General features: G+C 41.1%; 1 protein-coding gene across 3 annotated transcripts in view; it reads left to right on the top strand.

Moving 5' to 3' along the window:
- Positions 1 to 170: 170 nt before the first annotated feature.
- LOC118329311 (arginyl-tRNA--protein transferase 1) overlaps positions 171 to 16,338 on the top strand; it is a 50,858-nt gene continuing 34,690 nt past the window's right edge. The window contains exons 1-7 of one of the 3 annotated variants that reach the window (XM_035663425.1): positions 171 to 348; positions 3,560 to 3,623; positions 3,762 to 3,824; positions 3,995 to 4,098; positions 4,329 to 4,565; positions 8,419 to 8,633; positions 11,564 to 11,692. In XM_035663425.1, the coding sequence (XP_035519318.1) occupies positions 249 to 348; positions 3,560 to 3,623; positions 3,762 to 3,824; positions 3,995 to 4,098; positions 4,329 to 4,565; positions 8,419 to 8,633; positions 11,564 to 11,692 (912 nt within the window). In that variant the 5' untranslated portion in view covers positions 171 to 248. Of the gene's footprint in view, positions 349 to 3,559; positions 3,624 to 3,761; positions 3,825 to 3,994; positions 4,105 to 4,328; positions 4,566 to 8,418; positions 8,634 to 11,563; positions 11,693 to 13,039; positions 13,169 to 16,338 lie in introns of all 3 variants that reach the window. The other 2 variants (XM_035663424.1, XM_035663423.1) reach the window with 2 other exon arrangements.

Raw genomic sequence — 16,338 nt, 5'->3', positions numbered from 1 at the left:
AGACTGTATTATTATGACCAGAGTATTTTAGTTATTACACAATTTAATAATGGTAACTGAGATTCATACATTCTAATTAAAATCAACACATCTGCAACACAAAGCTTTTTTTAGATTGGAGTTTTCAAAGTTCCCACTTACCATCAACGCAGCACTGGTGACCTCTTGGATGTGGGCGGGGTTTGAGATCCAGCAGTATTTGCCCGGACACCGGCTAAACTCAGCTGTCATCTGCCTGGATATTAAAGATGGCAGGAAATAAGTCTTACACTATAGTAGAATATTTCGGCGGGGATGACGGCTACCGCTGTGGTTACTGTAAAAATGAAAAGGGGAACTTTTCTCATGGTAAGTGTCCGATGAAGTAACATTAGATAGCTGGTGTCGCTGAACTGGCTCCGTCTACTTGCTGGAATAGTCACCGGTTTTGAACAGAGGGCTAGCTAATGTTGACACTGTAGTATAATCCTAATGCCAATACCAGCTGTACTCAGACTGCAAGACAAGTACATTCACATTAGTACACATTAGCTAAGACTAACGCTGTAACATTAACAGCTCAGCATTGGACTTCCCTGCTAGCATGGAGCTAGCTCACGTTAAGCAGAGCAGGGCTCTTCACAAGCCAAAGTGTAGCTGTGACTCTCTCATTTGGTCAGTCAGTGCTGGTTTTAGTGAGGGACATTTATATGTTTCAGGTATGGAAAACGCTGGGTGTGCTATTTTGTATTTACACGTAGCTTATTGGTGTGGAGACGTGAGTACGCCAGTCAGAGCACTCATCAGTGCCCAGTACAGACTGGGTGGAGTGCTGCAGCCTGCATGAACAGCTTGTTTAGTATCTGTATTGTATGTGATCTCAACAAACTGCAGCATCACCTGAGATGAAAACATAGGGCCCCAGTTAATAATGCACTCATTTTTGACCCCTAGTTTTGTAGTAAAAGGGAAGGCTGGAGTGTTTGATCAGTCACAAACCACTCTGTCCAGCTGCAGTGGGAATCCTGTCTTCCTGGTCCAGTTGTGAGGGTTGGATTACTTCCAAGTGAACCCTGATATGGTCTGTTTAAAGTGATAATGTAAAGAAACAAGGACACAAACACAGCCACTGTTTATGGCGGTTTCTCTTTCTCTTTTTCACGCATCTGCCTGTCAGGAAGTTTGTCAATTAGATGTCAGACTGTATCGGAAAAATGTCTGTTTGTCATTTGGCAATCGATAGGAAACTTGTAGAAATCAGTGACAACTCTAAGAGGCTTGGACAGCGACAAACAAGGACAGAGCCCTTCCACCCACTACCTGCTGTATTCACAGGAATGGTGACACACAGTCACATGCCATGGAGGTTTATAAATATTCCCTGTGGAAGTGGAAGCAGACAGCTGAGCAGAGCTTAAACGGTACTAAAAGATGCTGTATGTTGTGTTGAGAGGCAACCGAGGTTAATGTAACTCTGCATTCTGACTTTGATAGCTATAAAAGAAGCCGTGTAAGAAGGGATTTTCCGTGTGGGACAGAATAGTGTCATTCAGTGGAGCCAGGTACGAGACAGGTTGACTATAATTAGGGTTCAGGCTCTAATGCAGCCTGCAGACAAGAGCTGTTGTCTAAAGTAAGATAAGAGTGGTAATCTGGATATGTTACATCATGTGCGCGTGGCAGGTTCTGGGGAAGAAGGAAGACTTCCTGTGTAATTCTTCTAACTGATCGGTAATAGTGTTAAAAGGTTATACGTTCCTTGTGGTCATGCAGGTTAAATGAAAGCGCACTGGACCTACAACAGTGGAGCTGAGCCTATTATTTCAGGCCACCGAGGACCAGTTGATTATTTCCAGGCCGCAGCAAAAGAGAAAAAAACACTTTCCCGATGTCCAAGTTGTTTTTCCTGTCATGCTGCATTGTCGCTGTAGTGCTTGGTTTCACCTGGGAACACGTGGAACAACCCAGTTTTTATCAGTTATATGAGCAGTGTTTCTGTTGTACTGTAAACCTTTTCAAGCAGATGCCCAGTGTAAGATAATATTTTCCTTTATGCGATGGATGCCCTGATGTTATCGACAGTGTTGTTTCATACAAAGCAAATGTGAGCCCCACACTACAGAGTACAACATCTGCCCTCCTCTGTGGCTGTGGGGCCTCAGTGGAAATGTATCAGGTGTGAACAATGGAAAGGCGCTCCTGTTGTACCACGATGACGGCAGCTGTTGCACTCCCGTCCAGCTCACATGGCGTGATTCATTTGTACTCCATTACTCTTTTAAGCTTCTGACTTAACCCAACGTGTTATTGTGGTTTTTTCCTTTTTAATACCCCATACTCAAATTCATAGGACAATTTGACAGCTCTCTAATTCTGATCATTTTGGGACCATAGGGCAGAAACTCCTGAGAGATTACTTTATAAATATATGGTGAGGCCATAAATGGTATTTAAACAGAACTTCCCATAAATCTTAAATTATAGATTTCTATAAATAAGTAAAAGTTTTATTTACTGTTTATTCAGTTTTTTTTATTTTTTTTTTATTTGGAAAAGCACATTGTATGAACAAGAAATGTATGAAAGATTTTGACATAGTCTGATCACATTGTGGTGTTTATTATGGTGTTTGCTTGTATCCAATCGTTAATATACTGTACGTATATACTGTAACAGCTGCTTTTTTGACTCGTGAAGCCCTTTAACTTCTGGTCCAATAATGACAATACCTGTCCCTCAGATAATCCCATTTTTAAATAAAGACAACCGGCAGTCTTGCTGCTGTATCTCCAGGCCTAGCTCCAGTCTTTTACTGCTTCAGTGTTGCAGTGTCGCTCTGTTGGATCACTCTGTGTTGTCTCTGTGGACTGACTAAACACCATTCTCCTGGGACATACTCTAGGTCATTATACTCGGTTGCAAACTTAGCGTGTGTTGTGTGAACCGGTATACAGTTAATTTCCCCGGTTGTTTCAGACGTAAACTGATAGGGGTCTCGTTGTGGAGTGTTTGGTGTGTGTGCGCGTGCAAACTGGGTATATGGTTGCAGAGGAGAAGGTCAGGAGTTGAAACAGTGAGCTCAGACCCCAGTTCTGGGAAGTAGGATCCACTCTGCTGTGGATACAAATAATAAATTTGTGTTACCATTGTGGGGCTTAAAGCACTGTGGGAATGTACTGGGGGGGGGGCACTGTGATTTAAGCTGAAACAAAAAGTGGACCTCCCACCAGACTCAGAGCAGCTTCTTGACAAACCGCTCCTTATATGGCTGTAGTGGTTCGTGTATGTGTGCCGAGCCGTCACGGTACAGAGGTCACGGTTTGGTTCACGCAGACTACACGGTACGGAGGCCAGATTGATGCACGTAATGTGGAACCAAACTTCACAAGCACGAGTCTTGTTGACACATTTTTTATTTAGAATTGTCTTAGGCTGCGCTAATTCAACGCCCTTTTCTGCCTGTTTATAATATAATGTTCCTCAAGCAACATAGTCTGATGCAGTTCCATTTTAAAAGTGTAAAATGATATGAAATCAATTAAATGTTTCATAATACAAATGTTCTTTTTGTTTTCTACAGGGATGTGGTCTCACACCATGACTGTACAGGACTACCAAGACCTCATAGACCGAGGTTGGAGAAGGTCAGTAACTGTCTCTGACCTTCATGCAGTCCCTGCTTACATACATATGGACATTTTAAATTTTCTTATTAATATAGTGCAAGAAATTACATTTTGGATATTTCAAATCTGTGAACTTTATTTATTCTTTCCTTTCAGAAGTGGGAAATATGTCTATAAGCCTATAATGAACAAGACATGCTGTCCACAGTATACGATCAGGTAATGATATTTTACCCATCAGATTTCCTTCCTATGAATTATGCTGTAGTTTACTTCAGAAGTGACCCATGGTAGTTTATAGATATATTAAATAACCTATTAAATATTTGTATAACAAGCAGAAATACAAATGTGTTGTTCTGACCTTCACTGTTGTGCTCTCTGTCAAGATGTCATGCACTGAAATTCCAGCCTTCCAAATCCCACAAGAAAATCCTGAAGAAGATGAGCAAATTCATTTCCAAAGGGGAATTACCAAAAGGACCGGGTGATGGTGAGGGTATGTTTATTTTTGTATAACGTATTAATGCGTGTGTATTGTCTGATACGTTTCTCTGCACTGGCATACAGTACATGCATGAAAAAGAGTTGTGAGCTGTCAACACTATTGAGTGCATGGCTGAATTACAGTTAGAGATGGGCACAAACTCGATACGGTGTTGTTACTTTGGTGCTGTAGTACACTTTATCTGGTGTAAGCAATATTGATTTTGTGCCTTGTAGGAGAGCCAATGGACTCGGTGTGTGAAGAAGCAGGTCCGCGTGAGCCTAGTAAAGTCTGTCACTCAGAGGTGAAGTGTGCTTCTATCACAGACATTCTGAAGGAAGTAGTAGAGTCTCCTGCTATCACAGAAGATCAGAAGGAGGTAGCGGATGTTGCACCTGCCAGCTCGGAAACATCAAGACCGGATCCAGTGTCTGTCCTGGATGGGAGAACGACAGCCACGGCTCCTAAACCAGGTAATAAATCTGATCGCATTTCAAATTTCATTGATAATACTCGTCAAAAATCTGCATTGTTCTTTCTGTTACTGAAAATAGAGTACTAAAATATGATGTACTTATTAATAATGTAACTACAGCTGCTCATTATTATTTAACACATTACCTATTACTATTATTTTCCTTTATCAAGGCAGCTATATGTTTTTGCATAAAGAACATGAACCATGAATCTGAAGCTCCATGGATTAGTTAATCAGAAAAAGAAATTAAATCACCAGTGATCAAGTATTTTGATGATAACTTAATCTTCTCATTTCAAGCAAAAATGCCAAATATTTGGTGGTTTCAGTTTCTCAAATGTGAGAATTTTAACTTTGTTACTGTTAATACTAAGTATTAATCCAATGTGGATTGGACTGAAGAAATCTTCTTGGGCTGTCGGAAAGTATTTTATTTTTACATTTTACAGAGAAAACGTTAATTAATTAATTGTAATTATTAATTTGATCAAGAAAATAGTTTAGCAGATTAATTAATCAAACAAAAATCTTGCAAAACATTTATTAGCAAAGATTAATCAATCATGAAAATAACTGTTCATTGCCGCCCTGCATGAATCATGAACTTGGAAAGCATATGCTGAATGTACACCGGTTCATGCAGCCTGAGTGTGAAAGAGACATTACGGCAGCTTCATACATCCATCAGCTAATGAGGTCTTAGAGCAAAGATAATGGCTAGAAGAATGAAGACTGAAAAATGAAGTTGTGACTAAATCATCATTCAGTCTTAATATTATTCTATAAAGTACTTCTAGTAGTTATTATCTTGAGTGTCATTAAGTTCTCAGGCGCAGCATATTATCGCTTTGACCTCTAGTGTTGCACAGTATGCATGAATCATACCTGTGTATAATTACATTTTTACAATATGCATTAATTATAACTGTATATTTTTTCCGCAGCCAATCAGTGTATTTTTACTCACTCACCAAAGACAAAATAATTTATTGTAATGTATTTTAGATGTCTGGCAACTACAGTAGGGACTACTTCAAAAGTAGTGACGTAGCTTGAATAACACACAATCAATCATACAATCGACAGCAGCTAAAGCACCATTGCTTGCCAGAGGGTGTCACTGTTCACCTTGTAATAGACTCCACTCTGCAGCAGCTTGGTGAATAAAGCTGGTGTTCTTCCTGTATTTTCAGGAGTGTGTCTGGTTTTGGCTTATCTGTCATGTTCTCCTCCTTACGCTTCAGAACAGGATATCCTCACAGCCAACTTACAGTAATGAATAAATAACACTCTGGTGAGGAGATAATAAACTAAACAGCTGTTCATATTACAGGCCTCAACCACTTTTTTTCCCCCTCGCAAACATCTAAAGAGACTGAGAACAGGCCCCCATACTCGTTAATCAACAGGCAAGGAGGGAAGGCTTGGTATTGGCACAGGTCGATCCACATGCCGACATAAACAGACAGAGAAAACCTTCAGTGACACTAGCGTCCTTCTGCTCTTTTACCTGTGTCAGCGACACACTATACTTCCTCAGACTGTCAGAAATAACATGCATTTTCAGAAGGCAAGCAAAGAGGAAGCGAGGAGGATTTACTGTGTTGAGCCAGCGCTTCTCCAATCCCCCCTTATTCACCTTCAACAGAAAACACCTGGACATATCTTTCCTCTAGGTTTATGACTGGAGCGCTTTATAGCTTTGGGCAGGTTCCAGCTCTAGCTTGAGGAAAAAATAGCTCCCCATCTGCCATATAGCATACGCAAAGCCAAAGGTAAACCGATACACAAGTACATATGGAATGTTGTATTTTAGAAAGCTGTGCTACCGTCTGCTTTTTAGGGAATCACAGCTAGTAAAACTTGCATACTGTATATGTAATTGTTTTCCAGTTTGAAATTAAGTATTTTATCAATTTTAAGGACAATATTGCAGTAAAGTCCAGACAGCTAGCCAGTGCTCAAATGTGAGCTGAAACTGTTCTTTCATTACTCCAAAAGGAACCTATATTAGTCAGTAATTTACCAACACCGTTTCCTTCAGAGGAATAGTGTTCATCAGTGTGCCTGTGCAGATTAGGGATTAGTTAATGTGGTAGCATGGCAGATGGCTCAAATGTATTGGTTTATAAGATGTAGGAACTTGAAGCAGTGTTGCGTGTTAGGCAGACCAGATTGTGGTACACATTACAGTTTTCCAGTATACTTACTATAAAAGCTCCCATGGTAATATTTTAGTGGCTGCTTACAGATAACAGTATCCTCTTCCCACAATGAATTCATTTTTGTGTCCCTACATGTTTCTATCCATGAAAGCAGTATGTCACCGTTCTAGACAGTTTAGGCTGATTTGGAGAGTTGTATGTGTGTTTGGGGAAGCGGGGACGGTGAGTGTCATAGCTTTTATGAAGTGCTAACTGCTGGAGCGGGAACATCTGTCTTACACAGGAACTGATCTGTCAGACTTTATCTTCACCACTGCTGGATACGCTGTCCTCAGGACTACCTGTGTCTGTGTCTGTGCCTGTGAGACAGTGTATGTGTGTGTGTCTAGTGAGAGTGTAAATGTAGGCCAGAGAGGCACGTGGACAAGAGGATGACGAGAAGATGGATAGGGGTTGATGTGGTTGTGGTCAGACTCTAACTCCTGCTGTCTGTGTGACCAGTCTCCGTCCACCTCGCTGTGTTTATTCTGGCAGAGAAAAACTGTTTGACCACATCATAACTCCCAGGGTTGTATGTTTATATCAGAGGATTCACTGAGAAATGCTTCCCTCGTTTAGTGCCTCCAGTCATTTACCATTAAAGAAGAAGTTTATGTTGTACTTTTGCTGTTGCTGAAGATAAATCATGAAATTATCCAGAATCTGCATAAATATCCTGCTGTGGTCTGTTTTTTTACTGTTCACAGGACAAAATCTGTACAGTAGAAAAAAGTAGCTTGAGTCAGCTGAAACTGAAGGCTGCCAGTGAACCTTGGCCAGTGCCAGAGTTTCCCTCTCCCCTTGTCAGGACCAGGCGTCCCTCTCTTCCTTGTGACGTCGATGGAGGGGAAAGTTAGTAAGTGAGCTGATGGTGGCGACTGGCAATAGGACAAGCAGGAAATGGCTCTCGTTTCCTTATTGCTCCAAACAGGATGTGGGCGTGTAAACTGTTGACATGGGATGCCCGGAGAGCTAGAGGGCTTGGCAAGAGCCCAGGAGGAGGTGGTGAAGGAGGAGTAGAAGAAGGATAAGGAGGGGAACAGCGAGAGGAAAACAGGGTGATTTTCAGTAGCTGCGGAGAATGTTCGTCTCAGTCTTGTTGAGAGTGTGTGTTCAGTTAGGAACAAGCTAACAACCATGTCTTTGTCACTGTCATTATTAGACCTGGGATTTGTGTCGTCTTCTGTTCTTTTTATAAATACACACTAGCTAGCTGTTAACCACCACTTGGGACTGACTAACGCAGACCATATTGTTTTATAGCCTCCTAAGCAAAGATGTAATGTAAAGACTATTAAGGCCGGGTAAACAAGAAAATGACTTCCATAGGGCTCACTGTTGAGACTGGCTTCTTAGGCAGGAGGTACACTAAAGTAAACATGGCAGGACATTTGCCCAGAGGGGCAGGGAGAAAGCCATTGGAAACATGGTCTAACACTTAGAAATCTCCCCCAAATTTGAGACTCATTAGTACCAGAAGCTTGAAGTAAGAAAGGTTTCATACGTCTGAGTCTTATTCCAAAGGCAGCATAAAAACTAAACTTCCATTCCCGATTTCTTTTCTTTTTATTTCTTCCATTTTTTACCTGGAAATGGTTATAAAATGCACCTTTGGAAAGCTTCTCTGATTTCTCTGGGGTGCAGGGTTGGGAGCTGATGCTAGCCGGCCCCCATGTCGGAAGGCCAAAGACTTAAGGAAGGAGCGGCGTCTTCAGAAAGAGCAGATGAAACAGGGTGCCGATGGGGTCTCTTCCATTGTCTCTCCTACCCCACCCACCCCCACCCAGGACAACCAACCCAAACCTCTGGAAGATTTCATCAATGAGTCATTGCCTGACAATTCTTCTCATTGCCTTGAGGTGAGCAGAAGTGTAGAGTAGGTACTTTCTTTTCTCTCTTTTTTTATGTGACTTGGAATAAACATTAGCCTATTGTGATGATTCCAGCTATCGTTAAGAAATAGTGTTTTTGGTTGAGCTTTGTGTCTCCATAATGTTTGGATTCAGTTAGCTTGAAACTTTGGTTTCATAGAGCCCTCTTCCCTTGCTCCAGTGACTTCACCATGTGTTTATGTGTGTGGAGAGGAGAGCTGGCCAGAGCAGAGTGGAAAAACCACCTCTTCCCAGTTCGAATTCAACCGAATGACAGGCACACCACACAAACTGGGTCGTGTTACCCTGCTGATGACATTAAAACCACAGCTCCCAGCTCAGCCAGTATGAGAGGACATGGAAATGAACTTTTGGCAGGGGGCAGAACGATGCAGAAAGATCTCTGGCGAAGGCCTCAAGCTGAGGTTGGTACAGTAACGTCATTTCTGGTCTTGACCAAGATTTAAGCCATATGCAGTGATGAACCGGGCAGTGTCTGTCTCTTGTCTGTATAACCCCTGAGACTCGACCAGGAAAACCTACTCCCAGTCAGCTCTTTTCAATTGGATTAATTTGTTTGCCTGCAATTACCGTTCAGTTTCACTAAGTGGGCATGAACACAAGGTCATCCTTTGCAAATGAAGGATAATTATATTTTCTCTAAAGTCTAATAATTAAAAGAAGCCTCTTTTTTACCCATTTATCTGTGTATTACATGTGGCAAGGCTCTATCTGATTTGTGGCTGAGGGACAATTTAGATGATAAGCAGTTTAGTCAATCTATCTGATGCTGATTCTTGGTTCTTTGTACTGTTCACTCAGTGTCAAGCTTAAAGAGGTCTTCACACCAGTACCAGAAGATGAATGTTTAGACTGGAGCATTTAAATGCAGTCCAGCTCATTTTATCATAAACACATCTGTTAAGGATTTCACACTGCTTGACTGATGAGATTACGCTACAGGAAACATAGTACGTTTTTCAAAATAAATATAGACAGGAAATTAAACAGAGAGATTTGGTGACTAAGCGTCTCTTTGCTTTGGTGTTGTCATAGGCTCACCTTTGCTTACTGTGAACTGCTCAGTTGACATTTCTCTCAGGCATCTGTGACCTTTTGAGGCGCTTATTACTTTTGAAGTCATTTAAATGCAGAGCAAAGAGATAAGTGGCAATGACAGGGAGGACAATTTCAAATGTGCCTACAGCCCATTAGTTGCCTCTGTCCTCGCCTTGCAGCTGTAGTGCCATTTGCCACCACCAGGAGTCAGTGTAAGAACGTGAATCAGAGCCCCTCAGGCACCTCAGGAAACTGTGGAACTGTTCACCCACTATTCCCATCTTGAGTCTTGTCTGCTCTCTCCACACTTTACTCATATTTTCATAGACTTTCTTCTAAATCTCCTATTGCTCACATGCAATGGTTTGACAATCAGTTGTCTCTTCCTGAAGATCCTGATTCCGAGCAACATATCTCTCAGTGGAAGCTTTGAAAATTTCCTTTTAATTAAAGGTAAACAAAAGACACTGGTATTATGTGACTTTATTTGAACATTTGTAAAGCGGTCATATGTTAGACTGATGGTGTTAAATTCCAATGCTGTTATGAGAATTGTTAAAATTTCATTTCCATGCTGACTACTATCTGCTGCAGTGTTGGTTCACCAAAATGATTTCAGCCTATCAAAATATATCTCTAGTTTTAAAACAAAATTAAAAAGCCCAAACTTCAGCATTGTCCTTTTATGTAAGAGGCCCAGCGTCTCTGTTTGACTAAAGGATTTAGATGCCAAGTGGTCATATGAGAGAAACCAACTTAGGTCCAACTCAAACAAACCCCAGGTTCAATTCCTCTATCCTGAACATCCAAGGGATTCATATGGCACCATCTTTCTGGCCAACAAAAGCTTCCAAACGAAGAGACAGTTAATTAAATGGGGCCGGAGGATGTGGAAGTGGACTTCTTCTAGTTTGTGTGACATTAGCAACACTCAGACAAGTTTTTCTATCACAGGCTTCCTCTGATTTTTCCTGTTAAGATTGATTTATGGCATTACAAACGTTTTCTTATAAAGAAGGCATCTTTCATATGTATGGATTAATTTAATTAATTGCATGCTTACTTTCTTACTTGGGTTATATTAGCTGAACTTTGACTAGTTTCAAATATCTTCCAATAAATCTGCCACAAATATAGACACAGGGCATCAAAAAGCAGCAATAACAATAACAGAAACAATAAAGAGCCATAAAAGGAGCAATAAAAAGAACTGATTAGTTGACCTTAATCTGAAACTCATTCAGACATGATAGAAAGTCTCCACACACAGTTCTGTTGGGTATGATCGGGACCAAGAATAAAACTTCCGTCTCAGGTCACATGGTGAAGCACTGGAAATGGGCTCATATATACAATAAGAATAGTACTTTGATGGTAAATAGGCTAATGCTTACTTCTTCTTTTTAAGGACCTCTATGAGTACAAGTTTCTTATCACAGCAAATGCTTGTCATGCTCTTTGTTATCTTCAGTAGCACCTGCCATTTTTGTGTCACTGTGGAGATGGACAAAACACACCCTCTTTGTATTGTTATTCTTTTCCCATCAAGCTACAGCTATGGTTAGCAACAGTTGCTATTGGTGACAACAAGGCTATTTACCAAAGAAGAAAAACCTAAAACGGGAAATGTTTCCATTTTACTTGTATAATTGTTTTAAAATCTTATTAGGTGTATCACCCAGTCAGGAGAGGGTGTGTTTTTGTCACTCTCCCTCTCTTTCTCTTCTTTTCACACCTTCTCCTCTCCTTGATTTGCGATTATATCTTCCCTTTTAAGGATTTTATTCACCACTTATGTTTCTCTCAGTACTTTCTTCCATTTTGATGTTAACCTTTGTCTGCCCGTATTCTTTTTGAAGGTGAGGCTAGTGCGCTCCAATCCCCCTTGCCCGCAGTTCAAAGCCTCTTTCGACGCCTCCTACCAGGTGTACAAACTCTACCAGATGGCCATTCACAAGGACCCTCCTGACAAACCCTCCGAGAGCCAGGTCAGAGGGTGGGGGGCATAGGTCAACCTGCTCTAGGGGTGGGAGGGAGGGAGGGAGAAGGTTTGACCAGTTTGGGTACCTACAGAGACATCAAAAGGGTTTTATCTGGCTCTTACCTCTTATGAATATGTTTCTTGGTCCTTAGTTTTATATATTGGTCAATTCATATTTTAAGCAAATTAAACACAATGCCTCTGTTTATGAGTAATTATTATTAAATCAGTAAGTTTGTACTTTAAGCATGGAAGTATGTTAATTTCCAAAGGTTTAAATAATAATGAACAAAAATATGTAGATATCTTCAAACTGTATGAGACTGAAAATAAATTATACCTAAAATTTGGGGATTAAACCTTCTCTCACTGAAAATAGAAAGATGGTTGAAGCAGGGGGGAGGAAGGTGGGTCTGTATGAATGAAAAAAGTGAATTAACATGTTAGTATTAAAGAAGCTGTATGTGTCTAAGAGGGAGAGGAAATGGAGGGGAAAATGTTTCCATACGCCATGGGTGAGAGCAGTGTTTCTACAGGTGTCTGAGTTGGCCCTCGGTCAGCCAGCCGAGTCGTTTGTCTTGAGCTCTTTCAGTTTTTGGGGGGCAGTTCGTCAGCTGAACCCTCTCGACCTTCACACGTTTACCTCGTCTGTAAGCCACACATCCCCCCCCTCCAATCGCCCTACCCTCACGATAGTTCCTTATGTCTGAACTGGAATCTCTAGGATGAAGCAGTGGTAATGAGATTTTAATTTACTTTGTGCGTGCCGTCTGTTCAGTCTTGTTTACCTTGTCGAGAGGAGTCTGTATGTGTCTAGCTGAGATGATCTATCCAGACACAATTTTGGATTCCTGCTTCCATGGACCTTACACGCATTGACACTGTGTTGAACCTTGAATTACTGATCCTCTCAGTGGGATCCTGGGGAAAAGCTGGGCAGTGCACTAGCCTCATCTTCAAGTTGCCCGGCATCTTATTATTTTAAAAACACACATTCAGTCTCCTAGAATCCCATTATTTTCTTGCATTCATGTGTCCTTTTTGCACAACAATCTGATAAAAATCACTAAATCAGGTCTCAAACTCAAAACAGACCTGCTGTGTTACCAGCTTGCCTCAAGGACTAGGAGACTGACGTGAACCCTAACATGCCAAAGCACTTGTATAACACTGTTTAAAACCTCTATTGTTGAATCCTGCATTGTTCATTCCTCCAAAGCACCCATGCTTCCTCCTCCTCCTCTTCTTTTTTTGTTTATTCTCTAACTACTCACCATCCTTGTATTCATTGTCAACCCATATAAAACCTCCCTCCGCCTTATTGCTCCTTCCCCTCCAAACCCTGTGCTTGAAGGTGAGGCTAGTGCCGGTCAACTTTGAGGACCCTCAATTCACAGCGTCCTATCAGCAGTCGGTGGCGCTGTATGCCCGCTACCAGATGGCCATTCATGGTGATGACCCCAGCGCATGTAGTGAGAGTGAGGTACTGCATGATTATCATTCCACACCTACTGAAGGGAACTATTGCACATGCTTATTCCAGTCTCTGATTTGCTGATTTTCTTTATTTTATGTCCTTCTATCGTAATTTCTTTGTGTTTTAGACTGTAAGACAAAACACTTTACAGATACCATCTTGGACTTTGGGAGAAATACTTGACCGATTAATTGATAATGAAGATAATGGCTGGTTTTGGATATATATAATTTGATAGGTAATGTTTTTTTAAAGTTACAGTCTTTGCACCTCGATCAACCAGAGTTTATCCAACAATTCATCAGTTGAACAGTGTACACACTATTGGGAGAATTGTAGCGTTCATTGGTCCTTGAGAAATAATTAGAATGATTAAAATCCTTTGAATGTGTGAGCTGTAGCTGTAAAAAGGAAAAGAGAAAGAGAGAAACGTTCACTAGTTTATGCAGTGAATGAGAAGTATTGTCCAATTATAAATGGGAATGGGAAACCAAGTATTCATAAAGTTTGAAAATTAATTTATAATCCACAATGAATTATATTATAAAAAAATATATACACACCTCAGTTTCCCCACTTTATATATAAATAAAAGTGGAGAAAATAAGTCTAGTCAGGATGCAGAACTGCTGGACATTCTCCCTAACCTGAGAGGGCCTTTTGTCCCTCAGGGCTGGAAAAACAACCTCCTCCTCCACCCTCCTGCCAGCAGGCCTCAGTAAATTACTGAATTCTCCAGCTTGTAAAAGTAAGGTAATTAATAAATAATAAAAGCTGTCAGATTGGGCAGACCGTGGCAGATTCTTTCCTAGTGCCATAACACTAGCTCTATTAAAGGGAACGTGTGTTTGTGTGTGTTTGTGTGCACAGCTTCGGCTCAGGTTTATAACTACTGAGATCGGATGGGTTTAAGAACTCGAGGGCCAACATCTAAAAAATTGGGGGAAAATGGAGCTGCGCAAACAACTCTGCTGTCTGTTGGGTTGCCAAAAAAAAGTTTTTTTTATTTTTATTGATGGACTTTCCAGGTTGGATACTGACTGAATGTAGTGTAGTGTGAATTGGTGTAGTGAATCAAGGTGGGGTCAATTACTCTTAAAGGTGAGCCTGTTCATTGTAATTCAGCTTGACATCTTTACCTTAGGGAGAGGTATAGAGAAATGACTAGTCTCTATATTTTAAAAGCACTATATATTCTTTTTGACAGGGTTTATAATATGTTTATTCATTCATGGATTTTCTGTGTTGCATGGAGATATTCTTAAGGGTCGACACTAGTGACAGACATAAACAGACCACTGCACAGCTAGCTCTTGGTATCAGCCTCTACAAATTATGTTTTATCTTGTATCACAAACTGAAGATGTCCTGTTGTCCTCTCATCTCACTGCGGTTAATTTATAGTCATCTCAAATTTTTCCCACTCAAACAAATTTGACTTAATTATATACCCCATAGTTGGACTCAGTACTGTGACAACCACTCCTGAGCCCACAGTACTAAACTCTGCTGCTTTTATTTTCTTGCCCGTCAAGCTCCTTGTTAACTCGCCTATTTGCTTCCCAGAAGCTCAGAGCCCCCCACTGTCCTGTAGCATTCATAAAGAAATGGGAAACACATTGTTGATGTGGTGATGGCACATTTTGGTGCCGTGCCATTCAATGCCTGCTGCTACCTAGGAAGTTGGTTCATTTAGTATTTGTGAAGGTATTTATTAATCCATTAAAGTATTACCTAGGGACAGAATGTGGAATACTGTCAGCCTGGCTCAGTGCCGGGCGATAGGAAAGATATTGTGTGTGTTGTGTGTGTGCGCAAGTTGAATTACCCTGTGCAAGTTGAATTACCCTGCCAAAATTGTACTACCATTAGACAGTACAATGTCCTAGAGGGGAATGGCTTTGTTTATTTAAGGATGTATGCATTTCCTGTCATACCATGACTGGAAGGGAGCCAGACATTATTCCTTCCACATCCAATCATGGTTTCCTGACAGAGTTGAAGCACATACTTGCAATTATTTAGATACACACACACACACACTCTCTAACTCACACTTACTGTTCTTAACTGTTGTGCTGAGCCGTGACTCTGAGTTCCTGCACATGTGGCATTCATTTTCAGGAAAACAAATCCTGTTAAATCTGTATTTACTCGTCTTGATGGCCTTAACCAAGACACATGAGAAAAGGAAGAAAAAAAACCTGAGAGAAATTACATTAAAATCTATCAGTAAAAATGGAAGGAGAATAATTTTTGCAACAGCTATTTGCAGCATGGTTCGGCACAATAATTTGAGATAGAATTCAACCTTTTATAAGCAGCATGTTTACCATTGTTGATTTACTTCCAACGCCAGAGCTCAATGTTTATTTTTACCCATTGATCCATGCATTGCGGCCGGCTCCTCTACTGCACTAAATAAACTATCATCTTGTCGGCAAAAGTTTGGTGAAGGAAAAAAGAATAATTTTTTAAAATCGTTTTTTTCATGCATGAGAGTGAATACAGGCACCTTGTCGCCCAAGTAACTACAACAATTTGAGAGAGTAAAGCGCACAATGACGAGAGGTCTAAGTAGCAATTAGGCTTAAACAGATGTGTGTGTTGTACTGTATGTGTGTGAGTGAAGACACGATAGCTTGTGTGTGTGTGTGTGTGTTTGAGACGGCTGCTTGCCCTCCTAATCGTACACAGATGAGTGTTTACTATAGGAAAGGGAGAGTTGGAGAGGAAGTGATGGGCTCCATGTGTTGTGGATGAGAGCGTTCCAGAAGGTATTCTGGCCTCTGCTCCGTTACAGACATATGTGTTGTTGTATTAGAGATAGATAGGGAGAGGAAGCTGAGATTGTATTCACATGTTTATTCCCTTGCTGCCTTCATGCACGAGTGACTGTACCTACACATTAGACTGTCTATCCCCTGCAGAGTCTCTGTCTGTCTGTCTGTCTGTCTGTGTCAACCTGGCAAAGGCCATGTGGTCTGTTGTTTGTCAGCGTCTAGAGTGGGGTCAAATGCTGCCAGACTCCAGGAGAGCGGCCTCACCCAGCCAAACAGGGTTGACACAGCAGTAGAAGGCTGCTGTGCTGCACTGCTCGTTCTTCTCGTTGCGATTACCCAGCAGCCCCCCTGACAAGTGCCTGGTGATAGGAAAGATAGAGGAGGAGGGAATCA

This window comes from Morone saxatilis, unplaced genomic scaffold, assembly GCF_004916995.1.
Source record: "Morone saxatilis isolate NCDOM2014 unplaced genomic scaffold, NCSU_SB_2.0 Contig19, whole genome shotgun sequence".
Classification (NCBI taxonomy): domain Eukaryota; kingdom Metazoa; phylum Chordata; class Actinopteri; family Moronidae; genus Morone; species Morone saxatilis.
Note: the sequence above shows the minus strand (reverse complement) of the source record. Positions and strands in the feature narration are given on the sequence as shown.